At 41.7% G+C, this 18,848-nt stretch overlaps 1 protein-coding gene across 1 annotated transcript in view; it reads right to left on the reverse strand.

Moving 5' to 3' along the window:
- VEGFC (vascular endothelial growth factor C) overlaps positions 1 to 17,409 on the reverse strand; it is an 82,672-nt gene extending 65,263 nt beyond the window's left edge. Inside the window, 3 exon segments of the mRNA XM_069855855.1 lie at positions 16,807 to 17,088; positions 17,090 to 17,230; positions 17,232 to 17,409. Coding sequence (XP_069711956.1) covers positions 16,807 to 17,088; positions 17,090 to 17,230; positions 17,232 to 17,387 — 579 coding nt within the window. The 5' untranslated portion in view covers positions 17,388 to 17,409.
- Between the last annotated feature and the right edge of the window lie 1,439 nt (positions 17,410 to 18,848).

Genomic DNA, 18,848 nt, shown 5'->3' on the forward strand with positions numbered 1-18,848 from the left:
CTTGCTTTTTATTGAAACCGCAAACTTTAGTATATATATTCATATACTACACACATTTATGATTGCAAGACCTGTCAATACCATTAGATTTAACTTGGCTCTAGGCTAGTGTATTATATGACAGCAAAATATTGATTCTAAATCATCATATCAGAGCAAGAGAAACATTTCCAGACACCAAACTCATGTCACTGAAAGTCCAGATACAAAGTTGAAGGTAAACAATATTTGTATGTATATACTTCCATTAGTTTAGTTGGGATCGCAATCACTTTAATTACAGTACTTCTATAGAAATTCTTTTGGACAACTATCTCCATTCAACTTTAACACAAATAATAAGCTCCACGGGATGGGCTTACAAATTGTCAGCACAAGTTTAGCTGATCATTAACTGCATGGATTTGGCCACAATAACTAACCTGTGTACAAATATCATGAATCAGATCACTCTCTTGATACACAGATCACACCCACAGTACTATCAAATCACAAAGAAAGATGAATTGGAGCTTAATAGTTGATCCTGAGCCATCTTCTGCAGGAAGTGTAGGTGACTAGTTAAAATAGTAATGTGGTCCACTATTACCAGCTCTTCACTTTAATATTACTGAATTTTATACATATGCAAGGAGGGGGGGAAAAAAAGTCCAAGAAAGCTAAATTAGTTTGGTTAATAAGACCTACATAAACACCCTCATTAGTGGCAAAGATGAAATGACAGAGACACTTTTATTGGAATGAACTGTTCTCATTGGCAGTCAGAGTTCATAAGGATGTGTTTGTGAGAAGGTAACACATCCACAAAAGAATCGCTGCAAACAGGTACATGACTACTCCTAATTAGTTTCTGTACAGAGAAAAGCAAGTTCAGTCACTAGAAGTGATTTACCTGAAGTGTTTTATTTAACCTTTAAAAGTACTCAAATAAACTATTGCACAGTTAACATAATCCAGCATAATTCCGTGCTGTTGCCAAAAGGAGTACCACTGCCTTACCTCCTCCCCCATAATAGTTTTTCCCAATACTAATAGAAGGAAGAGTGAAAACCAGGGCAGGCTTCTGGCTGGAGCACCCCTTCTGTCAAATTTATGCTGCAAGTACAGCATTATTTACCGCAGGCCAGATGCAATGCAGTCACTTGTTACTCATACACACTACCTTCTTCAACTCCTATAGCTGGACCCACAAAGGTTTGATCAATTACACCTTTATATCAGGGCTGTTTACAGCGGCATAACTATACCAGAAAATTAATTTATTGCAGACAACTTTTAAGTAAAAACACTGCAATTTCAGTAACAAAAAAAATTAATTAAAGAACTTAAAAAAAAAAAACCCTCACATCACATTTGTCCAGGTATAGCTCTCCCAGAATTCGGAGTGAAATAAAGAAATTACCCTCAAACACAGTCGCAGAAATTTCTCACACTAAGTAGAGCCAGAGAGGTTGTGGGGTTTTCTTGGTTTTTTCAACACCCTAGAAGATGTTGAGGCCAATGTTGCAGTCCACCTGAACCATCTCCCTTTCAAAGAATCAGGACACTGGTTGCAAAATCACAGAATCACAGAGTCACAGAATAACCAGGCTGGAAGAGACCCACCGGATCATCGAGTCCAACTGTTCCCATCAAACACTAAACCATATCCCTCAGCACCTCGTCCACCCGTGCCTTAAACACCTCCAGGGAAGGTGACTCAACCACCTCCCTGGGCAGCCTGTTCCAGTGCCCAATGACCCTTTCTGTAAAGAATTTTTTCCTAATGTTCAGCCTAAATCTCCCCTGGCGGAGCTTGAGGCCATTCCCTCTTGTCCTGTCCCCTGTCACTTGGGAGAAGAGGCCAGCACCCTCCTCTCCACAACCTCCCTTCAAGTAGTTGTAGAGCGCAATGAGGTCTCCCCTCAGCCTCCTCTTCTCCAGGCTAAACAACCCCAGCTCTCTCAGCCGCTCCTCATAAGGCCTGTTCTCCAGCCCCCTCACCAGCTTTGTTGCTCTTCTCTGGACTCGTTCCAGAGCCTAAACATAATAAAAATAATTCTGATTATATGAAAGGCCATAGGAAAATAAGTGGCAAGCAGTGGGTAAGAGTAGTTCTGCTTAAAATTCAGCCACTTTGATCATTATCAAAATGAACATTTATTAGTTCAGTTTTTCTTTCAAGATTACTACTCAGCTAAAAGTGCAAGATTTAAGTGGAACAATTAATTCCGTATCTTACTAAGACTTTACACTCTCTTTAAATACTTCAACACTGCACTAACTCATAAAATGAAAGGGAAATTCCTGTTTTAATGAAACGAGTTAACTAATAAACATGCCATGCTCAGGCTCAGAATAAGCTTTCTTTTTATTAGCTTCCTCAATATGTAGCAGAAAAGTTAAAAAAATATATACAGTGATTATAAAAATGTACGTCTTCACAAGAGCATGTGTTAAACAGTCTAAGTTGGGGGCTGTGTGACAATGCATGTAACGGATTTTGAGGAATTTATCATGCATGATATTTACAGAAGGAAAGAGACTAAAATCAAAGCTAAATACAGTTTTCACAGTTGTAATACAGAATATGCAGAATAATAGCAGAATTCAATAGGTTAGTACAAACATGGAACAAAACCCTGATCATTATCCAGAAGAAATTCCATTTTATTTAACATATCACTTGTTAGAAGATAGCTCTAAGAAAATAATAAGGATTTAAAGATACATGGCTCAGTGGGACCCTTAGCAAGTTGCTGAAATTCCTCAGACAGAGCAGCACTTGATAATTCTCTAACGAGGCAGAGGAAAGATGTCCCAACACCACAAAGAAGGAGGAACATGGAGTACAAGGAGAAAAAAACTAAATTTAAACCCTAGATCGCAAATTCTGTCAGGAAAAGACAGAAGTTTCCAAGGGGGTAGAGTATTGGATGGCTTCTAAAGCTCACATTATATAATCCTTATCTGAAGAGTTTCCCTTGATTCTCTTATCTTCTCTTTCCGCCACGTAAAGAAGAAAATGGAATTAAGGGAAATTTGTGATCTAGCTGTTTAGGATCCGATTCCATCGCTTGCCTCTAAATATTCCTGCAACTCTTCCCATACTTTTCTATGGACTAGGGCATCAAGAGCAAGAGAGGATCTCCCGGTTTACCCTTGCAGTCAACATTGCACTGTGTTCACTAAGTGGCATTTGGAAGAGGAAATTTCCTACAAATACAAAACAAGAGTTCCAGGCATCACAAGTATCTTGAAAAAGCTACAGATTTTTATTCTGACTTATAGGGAAGATACTGCCCAAAGCTGGCAAAACCACAGGCAGACAGCAAGTGAAGAGACATCATTGATGTAATGAAGGTCTAAAGATGAAAATAAAATCAGCCTCTTAGCAAAGATGGTTAGGGAAATCTAACATTGGACCAAGTCTCTGTGATTGTCTAAAATATGGAAACCACATTTGTATTGCACTGAAAAATAGCATGGAAGAGTTTAATGAAAGATTAGTGTTTCTTCCTTAGTTTGGTCTGTGATAATTTCAGGACATATATTCCAGATCCCAAAATAAACAGCAAATCTTATTTTCTAAGTGCTGAAAATACCCTTCGTACCCGTGTAACACACAAGACTCAAAGAAGAGAGAAGCAGAAATATTAACTGTAGAATAAGTATTCACTGATATTTCACGTTGCCAAGATCAAAGCAACTCCACTGCACCCAAGCTGGCACCACCCTGGCATGAAGAAGTTGCAGATCTACTAAACACTCTTAGCATATTCATTATGAAACCAGACGCATTCATGGACAAGATGAGGCAGGGGCACGCCTTCTACTATCTTCCGCCCAACAACTGTGGATGTTAGGAGGGTATGAGGGGAGTGAACTGCAGAAAGCAACTAAGTCCAAATGTTCTCCTCATACAGAACACCATGTGCTGCTGAGACTGACAGAAGCCAAACACTTATCTAGTTAGATCATTAGTCTGCCCCAGTGGGGTATTTCTTATATTCTTATGCTTTAGGCTAGGCTTGATGTGTATCTAAAAATTTGCAAGCATGGGTAGGTTCCTGATAAATTTGTCTATTCATATGCACCTAGTTAGTGCACATAACCAAGTTCTCACAAATCTTGCCTGACAGTAACATCTTACTGTTAACAGGTATAAACCGTCTTTGCAAGATTGCTGGCATATTTCACAGTTTACTGTGAAAGTGCATCTCATTTATTAAAAAATCATTAAGGATATTAAATATGCAGCTCATGTTTTATAACTCAGAAGATGGCTAGCCCCATTAAATCTCTCACTGTGCACATATGGCAGGCAGAAAAACACATTCAGAGCATAATGAACACATAGGTTAAATAATCATACATCATCTTGAAACAGGCCCCTAAGAACAGCTTTTATGTGAATTCTGAGGAAGTAGTAATAACTATGAAATGCCTTCCTCCATCCAGTTCTTCAGTATAAATATGAGTAGTTCTTTAAAAGAGGCATTTTAATCACTCTCCTGTCTGACATATTACAAAATACTCACCAATCAAGACAAGCTTTTAAAATAAATATATTTAAGTGGAATTGTTAGGAAAAAGAACAAAACATCATTATGTCCCTACACACATCTGTGGTGTCCCACATCTGGAATCCTGTGTGCACTCCTGGCTCTCCCCTCTTCTTGTTCTGTAGTCTTACAGAGAATTAAGAAAGGTATGAAGTCAGATGATCAAAGGTAAGGAACAGCTTCATTACAAAAAGCTGGTTACATAAGTGAAGGATCTTACCCTGAAAAAGAGCAACGGAGAGAGGAATGCAATAAAACAACAAGCACCGTGGACAGAATTGTTCCCCTCTTTGTCCAGGGAAAGGACTGGTGAAGTTCCACACATAATTAACAGATGTCAGTCTCAAGACAAGCAAAAGGAACTTTCCTTTCAGTTTTGGGGATTATTTGGTTTCTTAATTTACTATTACATATATTAAACAGAACATCCACTCAAAGCCAAACTTTGCAACACAGAAAGGCGTTGATATCAGAAGCTTCTGTGAGCTCAATAAGCACCTGGGCAACACATTGGAGGTAAGTCAATAATGGAAAGCTATTAAATAAAAGAAAACAAAACAATCCCTCCCCACATCTCATCATTTACAGCAAGGAAGTCCACAAGCTGCCCTGCTGCCAACAGTCCGTAAGCATGTAGTGACACTTTCCATTTCTTTGCTCAGAAGGAGGTTGTCAAGTAGGTCTTGTAATTTGGCAGGGCCTTGGATAGAAAGGGCATGAATAAAAAGAGAAGTAATAGTCCAGCCAAGAAAACTAACTAAGAGGTATTGGAAGAGCCAGAATAGTGTCTATAGCCAGGTGCATGTTGCCATGGTTGCCCTTTCACTAAAAAAAACATGATGAGCCTGGGAGACCTGTGAACATTCGATGCCTGCTGCTGGATTTTCCAAACAAAGTCCCTAGGTGGTGAAGGAACAAGCAGCAGGTATAGACTCACACACAAAGGTTTCAAGGCTTCTCGCGACCAAGGTCTGTGGGACACAAAGGTGAAGAAACAAAACAAGCAGAGTACAACACCCCCAACTTGTTTCCATGGAATGGTTTGGGGACAAATCAGCTGGATGTTGCACAACAAATTGTCCCCCATAGGGGAATCAAGCAGGGCAGCTCACAGGGCAGAGGATAAAAAAGAAACTTTTGGAGGCCAGGACTCAGCGGACAACATCTTCATGCCCATAGCCAAAGGGCTTCACCTGGAAGGAAGTGGGGAGGAGGGAGCGAGAGGGGGAAGTTGTAACAGTTGGTCCTCATAATGTTTCTGTGCATGAGGTTTCCAGCATCTCTCTCCAAGTCATCCTCTGCCACATCAGTGGGGCACACAGTGCACGTTTAGTGGCTGTGCAGCAGGGGCTGTCCAATGAGACTGTCCATGTTGGGTATTGTTGAAAATGGCATATAGAGCTATCCAGGCATTGTCTGGCCAGGTACAACCATTCTTTTATTCTTATGTGACTTCAATACTCAAAATAAATAAACGCCGTAAGTCAACTAATCATGAAGTAAAGCAGCAACTTACAAGCTCAAGGGAAAAATATAGATCATCCGTCATAAGAGACGAGGATTGGAAAATTTCATTAATTTTCTAAAACCGTTAGCTAAGATATTCAAAGAGTTTAATTACTACAAAAAGTCTTTTTATGCTATTAATCCAGATAAGTAATGACTGTTCAGTTTAAAGTTTGCCTAATTCTTTAGTTCTACCTGATGCAATAGAACAGCCTAATTCTTCCTTCCTTTGAAGCATGCTCCTGCCCTCTGAAAATCCTTCGCTGCTCCTTCCCCACTTCCTGTTCCAAGATCATGGTTCAGTGTCCCCTTACTGCCTTATCAGCCAATCTGCAGGTATTTTGAAAAGTAAAGTATTCGGAACTGTTCTACAGTCTTTACCCCTATCATTTGTTTTTAGTTATTTGATCACGTGCTGGCCCAGCCACCTGGACAACAAAAAAAAGCAAGGTTCTCGATCTTAAAGATCCTCATTATTTTCACAGTAGATCAGAGTGAAATAAGTAGCTCTTCTTGGGTAAGAAAAATAAAAGCATGTTTTCATGCATCCCTTCTTGCATCCTTTCATTGTACAGGCACCATTTACTCTAACTTGAGCACCACAGTCCTGGAGGGAACCATAACTGCAGAGACAACCCTTTATCAAAAAATTCGCCGCTCTGCAGTAGTCCGATCTCACTCTGAGTCCACACTCTTCATCGAACTCATCTTTCTCAGCACAGACACAGTGAATCCCCTCCCTAACAGGGGTCTGAACGATGTCATGTGCCCAGTACGATTAACACGGCATTCCTGGCAGGCAAAAGAAATAGCACTGACACAGCCAGGAGCTGCCTACCTGCCAGGCTCTGCTGAGCCAAAAGAGGAGCCTGTGTGTTCAAAAAGTACATTTTAGCTGCAACTGGGAACACAAAGCAGGAAGCACAAACTCAGCATCATTAATATTCCAGTAACTGAGCAAAGAGACCTTCAGAGCATTTCATTTTGAGCCTAACCTCTTGCCTTCTGCTGCTTAGCAGTTTAGATGAAACATCCATGAAATGGCCTCAAGCTCCGCCAGGGGAGATTTAGGCTGGACATTAGGAAAAAATTCTTCACAGAAAGGGTCACTGGGCACTGGAACAGGCTACCCAGGGAGGTGGTTGAGTCACCTTCCCTGGAGGTGTTTAAGGCATGGGTGGACGAGGTGCTAAGGGGCATGGTTTAGTGTTTGATAGGAATGGTTGGACTCGATGATCCGGTGGGTCTCTTCCAACCTGGTTATTCTATGATTCTGTGAAACTTTACAAAAAATACAGGCTGATATCTGTCATTCAGTCACGTCAGAGGGATATTTAGCATGTGTTAATGTTCTCCTGAACAAGGTTCTTGGTATTTTTAAATGAACCAACATTTTGCTCTTCTCTAGCCAGCCAGAAACACACACAACTGGAAAGACAAAACTGTCCCATCACTACCTTTCCTCCTGGAAAAAGCTTCTCCATGTTTACTGAATCTACTGTGATTCAACAGTGTAAGCCTGCTGATTATTAACAAGACAGTCTCATTTCATCAATATTAATGATATAAAGGAAGTAGCATTAAAAAAAATTATGGCAAAGAGATATTGAAATCTTAACATGAGTACCTTGACATACATGAATAAAATGAGACTAAGTAAATGTCATGTTTTTAACACAACAGCACTCTGCTGGTTATGCAAGATTTGCTGGAGAGTGGGTGGGGTGAAGAGGAAGTTGTAGGGTCCGTTTTAATTTGGAGACATCTGTCCCTAGGCAAGGGACAAACATTAATAAGGCACTACCTCTCAAGCTTACTTCCTAGTTTTCTTAAACAGTTAATTACCCTGCTAATCTAACCACAAGTAGGGATTCTATAAAAATAATAGTCTCCATCAAGAGTTTTTACTATTACATTTACAGGTAAAGTATGTTTCTGCAGTCAGTTACAAATATACATAATTGGAATAACTAAAGTTACGTTGTTTTCTTTTCTACATTGTTTTTAAGAAGAAATAGCGAGTGTGCAAATAAGCACAGATCTTATTCTCAGCAGTACACCAAAAAACAAACAATCCTTTTAGGAATACAAAATACAAACACTTGGATTTCTTGTGAAACTGACTTTCATGGTATCCTCCTAATCTGCAATTCACAGTGGCCTGAGTGGCCTAAATTATCACATAGTTCACAATATTTAGCAGTTAGTCAAAAAGAATGATGGGTCAAGACTGAAGTGAATTCTCAGAGCTCCAAGGGCAACATTTTCATAAAAAAAAAATTTTAAAAAAAAACAACTCCAAAAACACCTCTCAAAATTACTTCCAACATGTGTTGCAAGAAATGTTCTCCTTTTTTTCCTTGAGGTACAAACAAAAGCAAAGCTGTTCAAGCATTTTTTTTCCTACAGTTTTCTTCACTTCTCAGGCTTTCCTTATGTTTCAAACTCTTCAGAATTTTTTTCTTTCTCCATGTTAAGTTTCTTTCATGTGCATATAGTACAAAGTGAGACCACCTGCATGGACACTTCCTGGAGCTCAACGTTGTTTGAGTAGTGGTGCAGGTAAGCGTGAATCCAAGTGCATGGATCTTGGTCTTGGTTTTTATGAGCTCTGTGAACAGGAGAACAAGTTCACAGCAGTGTCCACTTGGGCTCACTCTAGGTCACAGGAGGCCTAGAGAAGGAAACTCAAGCACAACACCCTTGCACTGCTTCCTCAGCAAGAATCCTGTAAGATCAGGAATGTAACCGGCAAAGTAGGAAGGGGGGTCTCACCCTCTAAAGACAGCACACCTCAAACAACAGCTAGCACCTTTTCCTCATGTGATTGTGTACACTGGCCATATACTTAAAGGTTATTGAGCATTAACCATGTGTTTTTAAAGAGGTCAACAGCTCTTACTTGAATTATAATACAGCCCAAATAAAATTATCATTTGACCAGGAAGTAATAAATACCTCAACCCCTAAAATTGCTGCACCCTGTCTTTCTAATGAGATAAACTAAAAACCTTACTTACCAGCTGTGTGTCTCTTAGAATCATAGAATAACCAGGTTGGAAGAGACCCACCGGATCATCAAGTCCAACCATTCCTATCAAACACTAAACCATGCCCCTTAGCACCTCATCCACCCGTGCCTTAAACACCTCCAGGGAAGGTGAATCAACCACCTCCCTGGGCAGCCTGTTCCAGTGCCCAATAACCCTTTCTGTGAAAAATTTTTCCTAATGTCCACCTTAAACCTCCCCTGGTGGAGCTTGAGGCCATTCCCTCTTGTCCTGTCCCCCATCACTTGGGAGAAGAGGCCAGCACCCTCCTCTCTACAACCTCCTTTCAGGTAGTTATAGAGAGCAATGAGGTCTTGGCTCTTGGCCAATTTGAAACAAAAAAACCCATAAGCAAACAAACCCCCCAATCATTTCATTGTCTACACAAACATGAGTAAGTAGATAGCAGCTAACTTAGCCAGTTTTCCTCTTGGCTCTGAATATTGTGATTGATGTGGCAAGTGTATTCTGGACAGCTGGAGCAGTCCACTACAAAAGAACTCAGCAGACTAAATGTATAAATAGAAGAAAATTGAAGAACACCTAGAGCAGTTTTGCTTCTTCTGAACGATGTTTAATAGAATAAAATAGAATATTTTGGTTGGAAGGGACCTACAACGATCATCTAGTCCAACCACCTGACCAATTCAGGGCTGACAAGAAGGTAAAGCAAATTAAGGTCATTGTCCAAATGCCTCTTAAACACTAACAGGATTGGGGTATTGACCATCTCTCTAGAAGCCTGTTCCAGTGTTTGACCACCCTCTCAGTAAATAAATGCTTCCTATTGTCCAGTCTAAACCTCCCCCAGCACAGCTTTGAACCATCCCTATGCATCCTATCACTCGATCCCAGGAAGAACAGATCAGCACCTCCCTCTCCACTTCCCCTCCTCAGGAAGCTATAGAGAACGATGAGGTCACCATTCAGTCTCCCTTATTTCAAGCCAGACAAAACTAGAGTCCTTAGCCACTCCTCATAGGACGTGCCTTTCCAGACATTTCACCAGATTTATTGTCCTCCTCTGGACACATTCAAGGACTTTCACATCCTTCTTGAATTGTGGGGCCCAGAACTGCACACAGTACTCAAGGTGAGGCCACACCAATGCTAAAAATAGTGGGTCAGTAGAATAACTATTGTTTCTGACAATTTTTACAAATCCCGGAAATTTTCATGCATGCTGGGGGGAGGAATGAGGTCCGGGAGTTGCTGTGGATCTCCACTGGGCAAAAAAAGAGGTAATAGCCAAGTGTTGCCTTTATTCTCAGTAGCAATCTCATCTCTTCTCTCTCTCCCACTACAGAGCACAATTCTTAGATAAAGAAAGTCTAAGAATTAAAGCATTTAATAATATAAAGGATTTTGCTCTAAATGATTTCTGAAGTTACTTATTTCACAATGCTGCCACAAGCATGTAGGAGTAACATAGGGATGCCATGTCTGTGACACCATAAACACACACACCCTACTCCCCAGCAACCTTCTGGTGTCTTCCAAGGACTGCCCAGTTCTTTGCCAGTATTTCCCCTTGTCCAGGATAAAGAGTCCTGCTCTATTCAGTGAGGAATAGGATGTGAATCACCTTCAACAGTTTTCAAGCTGCACCCCCGAGGTCAGGCTATTTGAAAATTGTCATCAAGTAGGTGAAGCCATTATGGGAACAGTATGGTGTACTATATGGTTCACAGCTGTGGCAGTATCAGATAATTAACGTCATTAACTTCCCCAAGCAATATTTTTTTCATTGGAATTAACCATAACAAGGGTCTAAACAATTCCATGCAGCAGTTGTATTGCCTTAGGAAGAGCACATATTCACCCTAAAACAGAATTCACCCATACTCAGCAGGAACAACAATATAGCCAAAAGATACCAACTACTATCACTTTTTCCCTTTAGTTGTGTAAAGGTAGTTTTCCTGTGCTTTCTCTTCCTTTACCAAACTACAGGATTCTTCTTGGTGACTTTGTTAAATAGGAGCATCTTACCAAAACATTCATTCCCTCTACTGGCAACTGCAGTCTGTAAATATTTGTAAGGTGTTACAGCCATCTTAGACAAGTCAGGAAATGTCAAAAGGTAAAAAAACAAAAAAATCCCCAACACTTTACTACAGAGCTAGAGGGATTAATTTACAATTATCACAATGAAGGAGTAGAAGAATAAATGACTTACAGTTTAGCTATTTCCCAACTGAAGTCTGAAATGCAACAGAGGTGAAAAAATAGAATAACACATAAATATTAAGTCATCAGAAAAGCTTGTGGTCACAGATGAACACAAAACAAGAAAAACAAGTTGACAAATACATATGCAATGGGAACTCAACAAACAATCCCCCACAGTCCCTCTTGGCTATAAATGTTTTAAATTAAATTGCTGTTGCAATTTATGCAGCTATTAGTGGTTTTGAAGCAGATACACATATATGGAGGGGAACTTGCCATCACGTATCAGTCAAGTTAGAAGTGAAGTGGAATTACAAGAAAAAAAAGGTATTGAATGTTTATCATAGATTATTAAAACAATCCTACTTATCCTACTCACTAGACAAAATTCAATACCTTGCCAAACAAAACTCTTAAGAAGCAACTTGGACTTCGAAAGACTTTACATCTTTGAAATAACAACCTTGCTTGGAATTTCTTAAAATTAATTCGACAAACAGCTGTAGCACATTTTTTACATTAAACAAGGATATTAAACTTGATAGGATACTAGTCTGGTTTCACTTGGATTCCTTTTGTTCCAAGCATTTTGTTTTAATGAATCACTGACCACATTCAAAAAAGCAGCAGCTGAGCATGAGATTCTAGACAGACTTCCTATCTTGGATGTAGAGTATCAATGGGAGCTACAACAGCCTGAAGTTCTGGTTTGTTTTTACTAAAATAAGCAGACACACACCCTGGAAGAACATGCAAAACTTTAAACGCACACTGAACGTAGGTGAGCGTAAAACCAATATTTTTTGATGGGATGTTTCTGTAAAACTCCAAACACTGCAGTCAAAGTTACCCCAAAGATTTCTTAGAACCTTTAGAAGTACAGTTGTCAGCAGCAACCCCAGGAAGACCCTCACAGACACAGAAGTGTGCTTACACCAGATACCCAAGAATGCATATACTTACACCATGAGCTATAAAGTTCCACAAACTCTTAGAACTTAGCATTGTACTCTGTGCACACAAAAGGTTAGGCCAAGGTTTAATAATTATGTTTGCAGAAGCGTTGCTTAGTCTTCATAATAGACTTACTTACGTCCGTCCTATTGTATCTGATACAAATTGTGCTTATAAAAAGAAAGACAGCATCTTTTTGTGTGTGCTTGTGTGTCTGAAAAGACTGGCTAAACACACATGAAAGGGAAAGCTGCAGCAGACCAAACAGAAACAGCAGAAAAAGATAACATTCTACCCACTCAATTTAGCACTGCTTGAGTACTGGGAGTGAGGTTTATGTTTGTTTTTAGGGCAGAAAACCTAACTTCATCTCTCACTAGTGCATGTAACATCACAATGCAGAGTAAGCCACACTTCACAAACTTAGAGGTGGCCATAAAACTGATGAGTTTGAGATTACACTATCAAGATCCAGTGACAGAAGGAAACATCAGAAACTGACACTCTGGTTTTCCTCCCACTCGAACAATATTTAAACTCCATTAGCCACCAATTAGCAGTAAATTTTTTTATTAGATCAGATTTAAAATAATGAAAAGGTGTTACAAAGAGCAAATAATATAATCACAGCACAAAGACTATTTGGTGTTTTATTGCTGTCTGTGTAAAGAGGCCTCAATGCCACTTTCAGTGATGCACTTTAGAACAGGCCAATATGTTTTCATTTGTTTTCTACATTCTAATTCAAAACTAAGAATCTTTGCATAAATACAGTTTTAAACCTTATAAAACTACATGGGACAATTGACCAGTATTGCCTTTGCATACTCACATAATCCTAAAGGTTTGACTACGCAACAAAATGAAGATACAGATACAGCAAACCCTCTCAGCTGCGTTGCTTCTTTCCAGTTATTCTTACCATACCTCTGCTACCAATTTTTGTTACCACAACCACCTACTCCTGCTACTGTTACCCTATTACCTTTAACCTACTCCAGGTACCTGCTACTGTCATATCTTTATTTTAATAACCCAAGAAGTTTAATTTGTGCCAATAATGCCTGTGTAGCCCCAGAGTTCATTTTAGAACTTTCAGCAAAGAAATAACAAAGAATTATTTTATTTATTTTTTTATTATAATACTTTGACCTCTTGGGTAGACAGCATATACTCATTGCATGTTCCAAATTCAAAACTGCATAAAGAACAAGAGCTAAAGGCTAAACTAATCATAAGAGTTATTAAAATATTCATAGATGGTACAAGGGGGTAAAGCTTCAAGTCACTACTGTTGCGCAACTGCTCACCCTCTCCTTCCTGCAGCTGTCCCGAGCATCCCTGCTGGGCAGCAGGGCAGAGAGGTGGTGGGTCCCTGCTGGCACCAAGGTCAATTATCCCAGTCCCACCTTAAGCAAAGTGCGAACTGAAATACCAGGTTGTCTTCCATAGCAGGCCATATAGAGCCAGAGAAGGCGCTAGGGGCCACCCTACCTCCCATCCTGCAGCAAAGAGGCAGGGTGAGGCTGCTACGAGGTTGCCTCTGGGGGTGGGAACTCCCCTGTGCTGCAGGAAATCTCAGAAAGAGGATTTGCAGGCAGGATTCATCTCATTCCACTGAGAAGACAGTTCAGCTGAGAAGTATTAATCCGGGCCCTGTAAGCTTGTTAAATAATGAACTTTATCCTTAGGCTGAAAACAAAACTGAAGAGGCAGTGTTGCACAAGCTTATCAGTGCCCACTTGCTGCAGAACATGCCCTTGCAAGAATGGTGTATGAAGAACTACTACTACTTATATCTGTAAATGCTTCCAAGCTGCTGCAAATCTCTAAGGCAAATTACCACATACTAGTTAGTTACTTACCTGCACAACACTGCAATACCCACATTTTCTACCCAGCTTTTCCTCCCCTGTTGAAGGACCCCCAACTTCATCCACACTTGTAAAAATGTTTCTGAAGGTGAAATTCTTAAAGCAGGAGTAAATAAAAATCAAAATATTCTGTAAACACCTGACCCAAAAGGCTGTATGTCCTGCACTTAGGCATCCGTTTAATATGCAGCAGTATGGCACATTGCCATGTTAAGACAGAGAAGCAAAACATCAATGAATACAAATTCCAAGTGATTACACATTTTTCATTGAAGTTAAGAAAGTTCACACAGGTGGCTTTTTACTAACGAAATAATCATATTTTCCTTGAAACAATTACTTAGAGTTTACTTATTTAATCCTTTTATAATTACTTAAGACATTCATCCCAACATTCTCTCATCACGTGAACAAATATGCACTATACTCATTCACTCAAACAGTTCCAGCAAAAGCAAAAAATTTGCAAGTAAAGACTTCCAACATGACTAAATCTGCTTAGATCCGGAGTAATTTTCTCTCTCTCCCTACTACTCGCCAGTAGTCAGGCATGAAAACATTTCTCTGTTAACATGACCACTTAAGGCATGCTATCCCACTTGCTTCCCGGTCTCTTGACCTTTCTTCCTGTCATTTTCTGACAGTTCCCCTTTTTCTAGGGAGCACTTGCACTTCTACACAATGCACAAGAGTGACAGCTCACTAAGACAAAGGCTTCTTCAAGAAACAGTCACTGTCCACAATATGTGCATGGGAACATAACAGCATTACTTAAGAGAGTATCTTTGCTAACAGCTGTTCTACCTTAGCAGTTTAGGCGTATGAAGTCAGCCCTCTGCTCCAGTTTTGATTCTTTCTACCTTCTCAACATAAGCTGTTCTGAGGCTTTACAATTCAAACACTAATTTCACCCAGCAAATAACGGGCTTACAGTCATAGGCTGGAAAGAGTTGAGGTATTGTTATCCTTCACTAAGTTTTGCACTTTTTTATAAATAGCCTCAGCGATAAGAGTGAGTAGCTGAATTGATTTTGTGTTCCTATTTTTAAATATTTAAGTTTGAAAAATACTTGATAAACACTTAAAAATGATGAATGCTTAGCATTCAGAACACAGCAATGTAAGCATTCGTTTGTAATTAAACTATTTGAGGAGAGACTACAGTACACTCAACAACCTTTTCATGCAGAACAGTATCTGAGAAACACGAAACCTGTGAACAATGTATGGGGTACAACAGTTTGAATACCTGAAATAAGTACAGCTAATATATGTTACCAAAATTTTACTTTCCGTGCAGTTACAGTAACGTCTCCCAAACTTCTGTTCAGTAAAATAAACAGCACAGGAGGAAACAAAACCAAAAACAAAACCAAAACAAACACAAAACCCCAAAAAATCAGAATATCAGCTTAGCTTCTAATCCACACACCCTCCCCTCACCCCATACCGAAATGAATAATGAATGAGCTGGGTCATGACTGCTTTCAATAAGTATGTCAGAAATCTTCAAAACAATGAGGCGAGCGTAAGAACTGTTATAAAACTCAGACATCAAAGGTCCTAGTAACATCACATGCTTATACAACCACATACTATGTATGCATCCTCGCATCCTTTTTATGCATCAGCATACCGGGAACTGCAAAACCACAAGTACCCAAGGTACTTCAAGTCTGCATTACGAAACTTCCCATGCAATCAAAAATTAACACAGAATTGTAAGTACTTGTGACTGGAATCTGAGAATTGAAGCCCAACCTTCACTCTGCGCCTGGGCAGAATGAAAGTTTTCAGCCCCGAGCGTCACCCTACACCTCCCGTCAACTCTGTCTCCCACCGCGGCGACTCAAACTTTTCAACAAATGGAAAGTCTCGGGTTTTGTTGTCATCGCGCGGCCCCCACGCCTCCCTGGCCGCTCCGTGCCCGCGCACAGCTGCTCCTCGCCGCGTTTCTCAGCGTTTTTCTCTCTCCCCCGCCCCGTCCCGTCCCGCCGCGGGGCTCGCCTGCCTCTGCCCACCAGGTGTTCTGCGGTTCCCCGCATAACCTTCCTTCCAGCAACCCCGAAACCCTAACCTTTTGTTGTTGGTGGTTTTTAACCCCGCTTAAATAAATTCTCTCCTTTCTAGACCCCACGCACGCTCAGAGAGGCTTCTCCCAAACAGTCCAGAGAAGAGAGACGAAGCTGGTGAGGGGGCTGGAGAACAGGCCTTATGAGGAGCGGCTGAGAGAGCTGGGGTTGTTTAGCCTGGAGAAGAGGAGGCTGAGGGGTGACCTCATTGCTCTCTACAACTACCTGAAAGGAGGTTGTGGAGAGGAGGGTGCTGGCCTCTTCTCCTAAGTGACAGGGGACAGGACAAGAGGGAATGGCCTCAAGCTCTGCCAGGGGAGATTTAGGCTGGACATTAGGAAAAAAATTTTCACAGAAAGGGTCATTGGGCACTGGAACAGGCTGCCCAGGGAGGTGGTTGATTCACCTTCCCTGGAGGTGTTTAAGGCACGGGTGGACGAGGTGCTAAGGGACGTGGTTTAGTGTTTGATAGGAATGGTTGGACTCGATGGTCCGGTGGGTCTCTTCCAACCTGGTTATTCTATGATTCATTCTCTCGGCTGGGATTTCCAAGCGGTCTCCGTTCACAGGGACTGGGAGCCACCCGCCCAAGAGGAGCATCTGCCCCGGGGTTGGGGGAGAGGGGGGCGCTTACCTTTGCCTCCCCCGCTTCGGGCTCCTCCTCGTCGTAGCCCTGGCCGGACTCGTAGGCGGCGGCGGCGGCCGGGGGCCGGGGGCCCAGGAGCAGGGCGCCGGCGGCGAGGCAGCAGCCGAGGGAGAGCACCTCCAGCAAGTGCATTGTGCGAACACGGCAGAGCGGGGCGGCTGGAGGAATGCAGGCGAAATTACGAGGCTCCTTCCCTTCCTCTCCCCCCTCCCTCCCCTCGCAGCATCCGAGGCAGTAAAATCCGCGGGACGGCGAAGATGCGGTAGAGCAGCGGCTCCGAGGCTCCCGCGGGGGAGGTCGCAACTTTCCCGGCTGCTTTGCAAATTCCCACCCAAGTTATCCGGAGTTTGCCAGGTAAAAAGCCCACCAGGAAACCGGACATCCGAGGCTGCGCTCGCTCGGGAGCGGAGGAGGTGGAAAAGCGCGGAGAGGAGAAGGAGGAGGGAAGGAAAAAGGAGGGAGACGGAGCGGGACCGAGTCGGAGTTCCCTTCGCCCTCCCCGCTCCGCTCCGCCCGCCGCCGAGGTCCCCGCTGTCAGCGGCGGGTGCGCGGCGGCGGGCTCCGCGCATGGCCAAGGCGCCCTCTGCCTGCCAGAGGTGACCGCACGCAGCCTTCCTCCCCCTCTTCCTCCTCCTCTTCCTCCCCCGGCCGCTGGCGTCCCGGGGAGAGCCCGGCTTGTCCCGCCCGGAGCTCCTGGTGAAGCCCCCGCTGTTGGTCCGGGCCGCGAGGGGAAAGCGACGCTTCATTCGGCTCGAAACCGACTTGGGTAAAACGCTCGTAGAGAAATCATGGATGAAAGTTTCTCTTAATCGGTTACTTATTGAGCAGCGTTGGCAGCTTCGCTTGAAAGCGTGTGGCAGCTTTTTATGGAAAGAGAGAAAAAAGATTTTGCCGTGTTAGAAACGGAGTAACCCAAGCAGCACCGGGTCATCTCAGAGCTGCCTTTGACCAGAAGCTGCACCCCATTCAGAGCCCTAAATAAAACAGAACAGAGATGCTGCGTTCCAGTTACGCTGTGATTAAAAGTTAAAAGAAAAAAAAAGAAGCAAGTCAAAGAGTAAAACCAAAACAGATTGCACGTTGCAAACAAAGTAACACACTTAGAGCCTGCTCAAATCGCAGCTGTGCAAAAAGTTATAGTCCCGAAACAATTGGTTTTGCTTGATGCAAACGACATTATTGTTTAAATATTTAAAAAGCTTTTCAAATTGCTCTGCTTTTTTTACATCTTCTGGTAACAAAATTGCATGGGAATTAACTGTGGGGGCAGATCCCTTACTGCCTTGGCTGGATGCTGGCAGTCTGCTCATATTACACTACTCTTACTCTTCGGGAATCCCATTATGTAACTATTCAGGGAATGACATCCTGGGTGTTATGGATAAAGGTGTCTCTAGCAGGCCTTTAGGTACCTCCTGTTCTTTTTTATTTATTTATCATTTTCAAGATGGTATTTCAGCTTACCGTTACACAAATAGATTCCTTTGATTTTAGGAATTAATTTCGTTTGCCATCAGAATGAAATCTGAAGTTCAAATAGAGCTACTTGTTGAAAGTTTTTATAGTTACTAGAAAGTTATTAAAGCATTAATATTTTTTTTAATATCTTCACAGTGCAGTAAAGCAATGAAACAAAGAAAGTGGTAGAAGTTCGCAGAACAAGTGTGAAGATATAAAATAGTGTACATAAATTAAGAAGCCTATTGTTCTTCAGTGGACCCTTAGAGCACTGTGGAACAAAGCATAGGATTAAAGCCTAAAGAGAGCCTAGTCCAGGATGCAAAACCCATCTAAACAGAAATACAGCATTACTGGCTTGAGTTTAGACATGTTAAAACCTCTCAGAAACATCACAAAACAGTGCAGAAAGCAAGTTCTTTTACAGCAGGTTAATAAAACCCACTTGCCAAGTCATGCACAGATACTATTACTTCAATAACTGAGTGGCATGCAAGGAGCGCCGCCTCCCCATAACTAAATCATAAACCAGGATGGAACATACAGCTCCCGCTGTGCCATCATAATATCGG

The sequence above is a fragment of the Phaenicophaeus curvirostris genome, chromosome 4 (genome assembly GCF_032191515.1).
Source record: "Phaenicophaeus curvirostris isolate KB17595 chromosome 4, BPBGC_Pcur_1.0, whole genome shotgun sequence".
In the NCBI taxonomy this organism is placed as follows: Eukaryota; Metazoa; Chordata; class Aves; order Cuculiformes; family Cuculidae; genus Phaenicophaeus; species Phaenicophaeus curvirostris.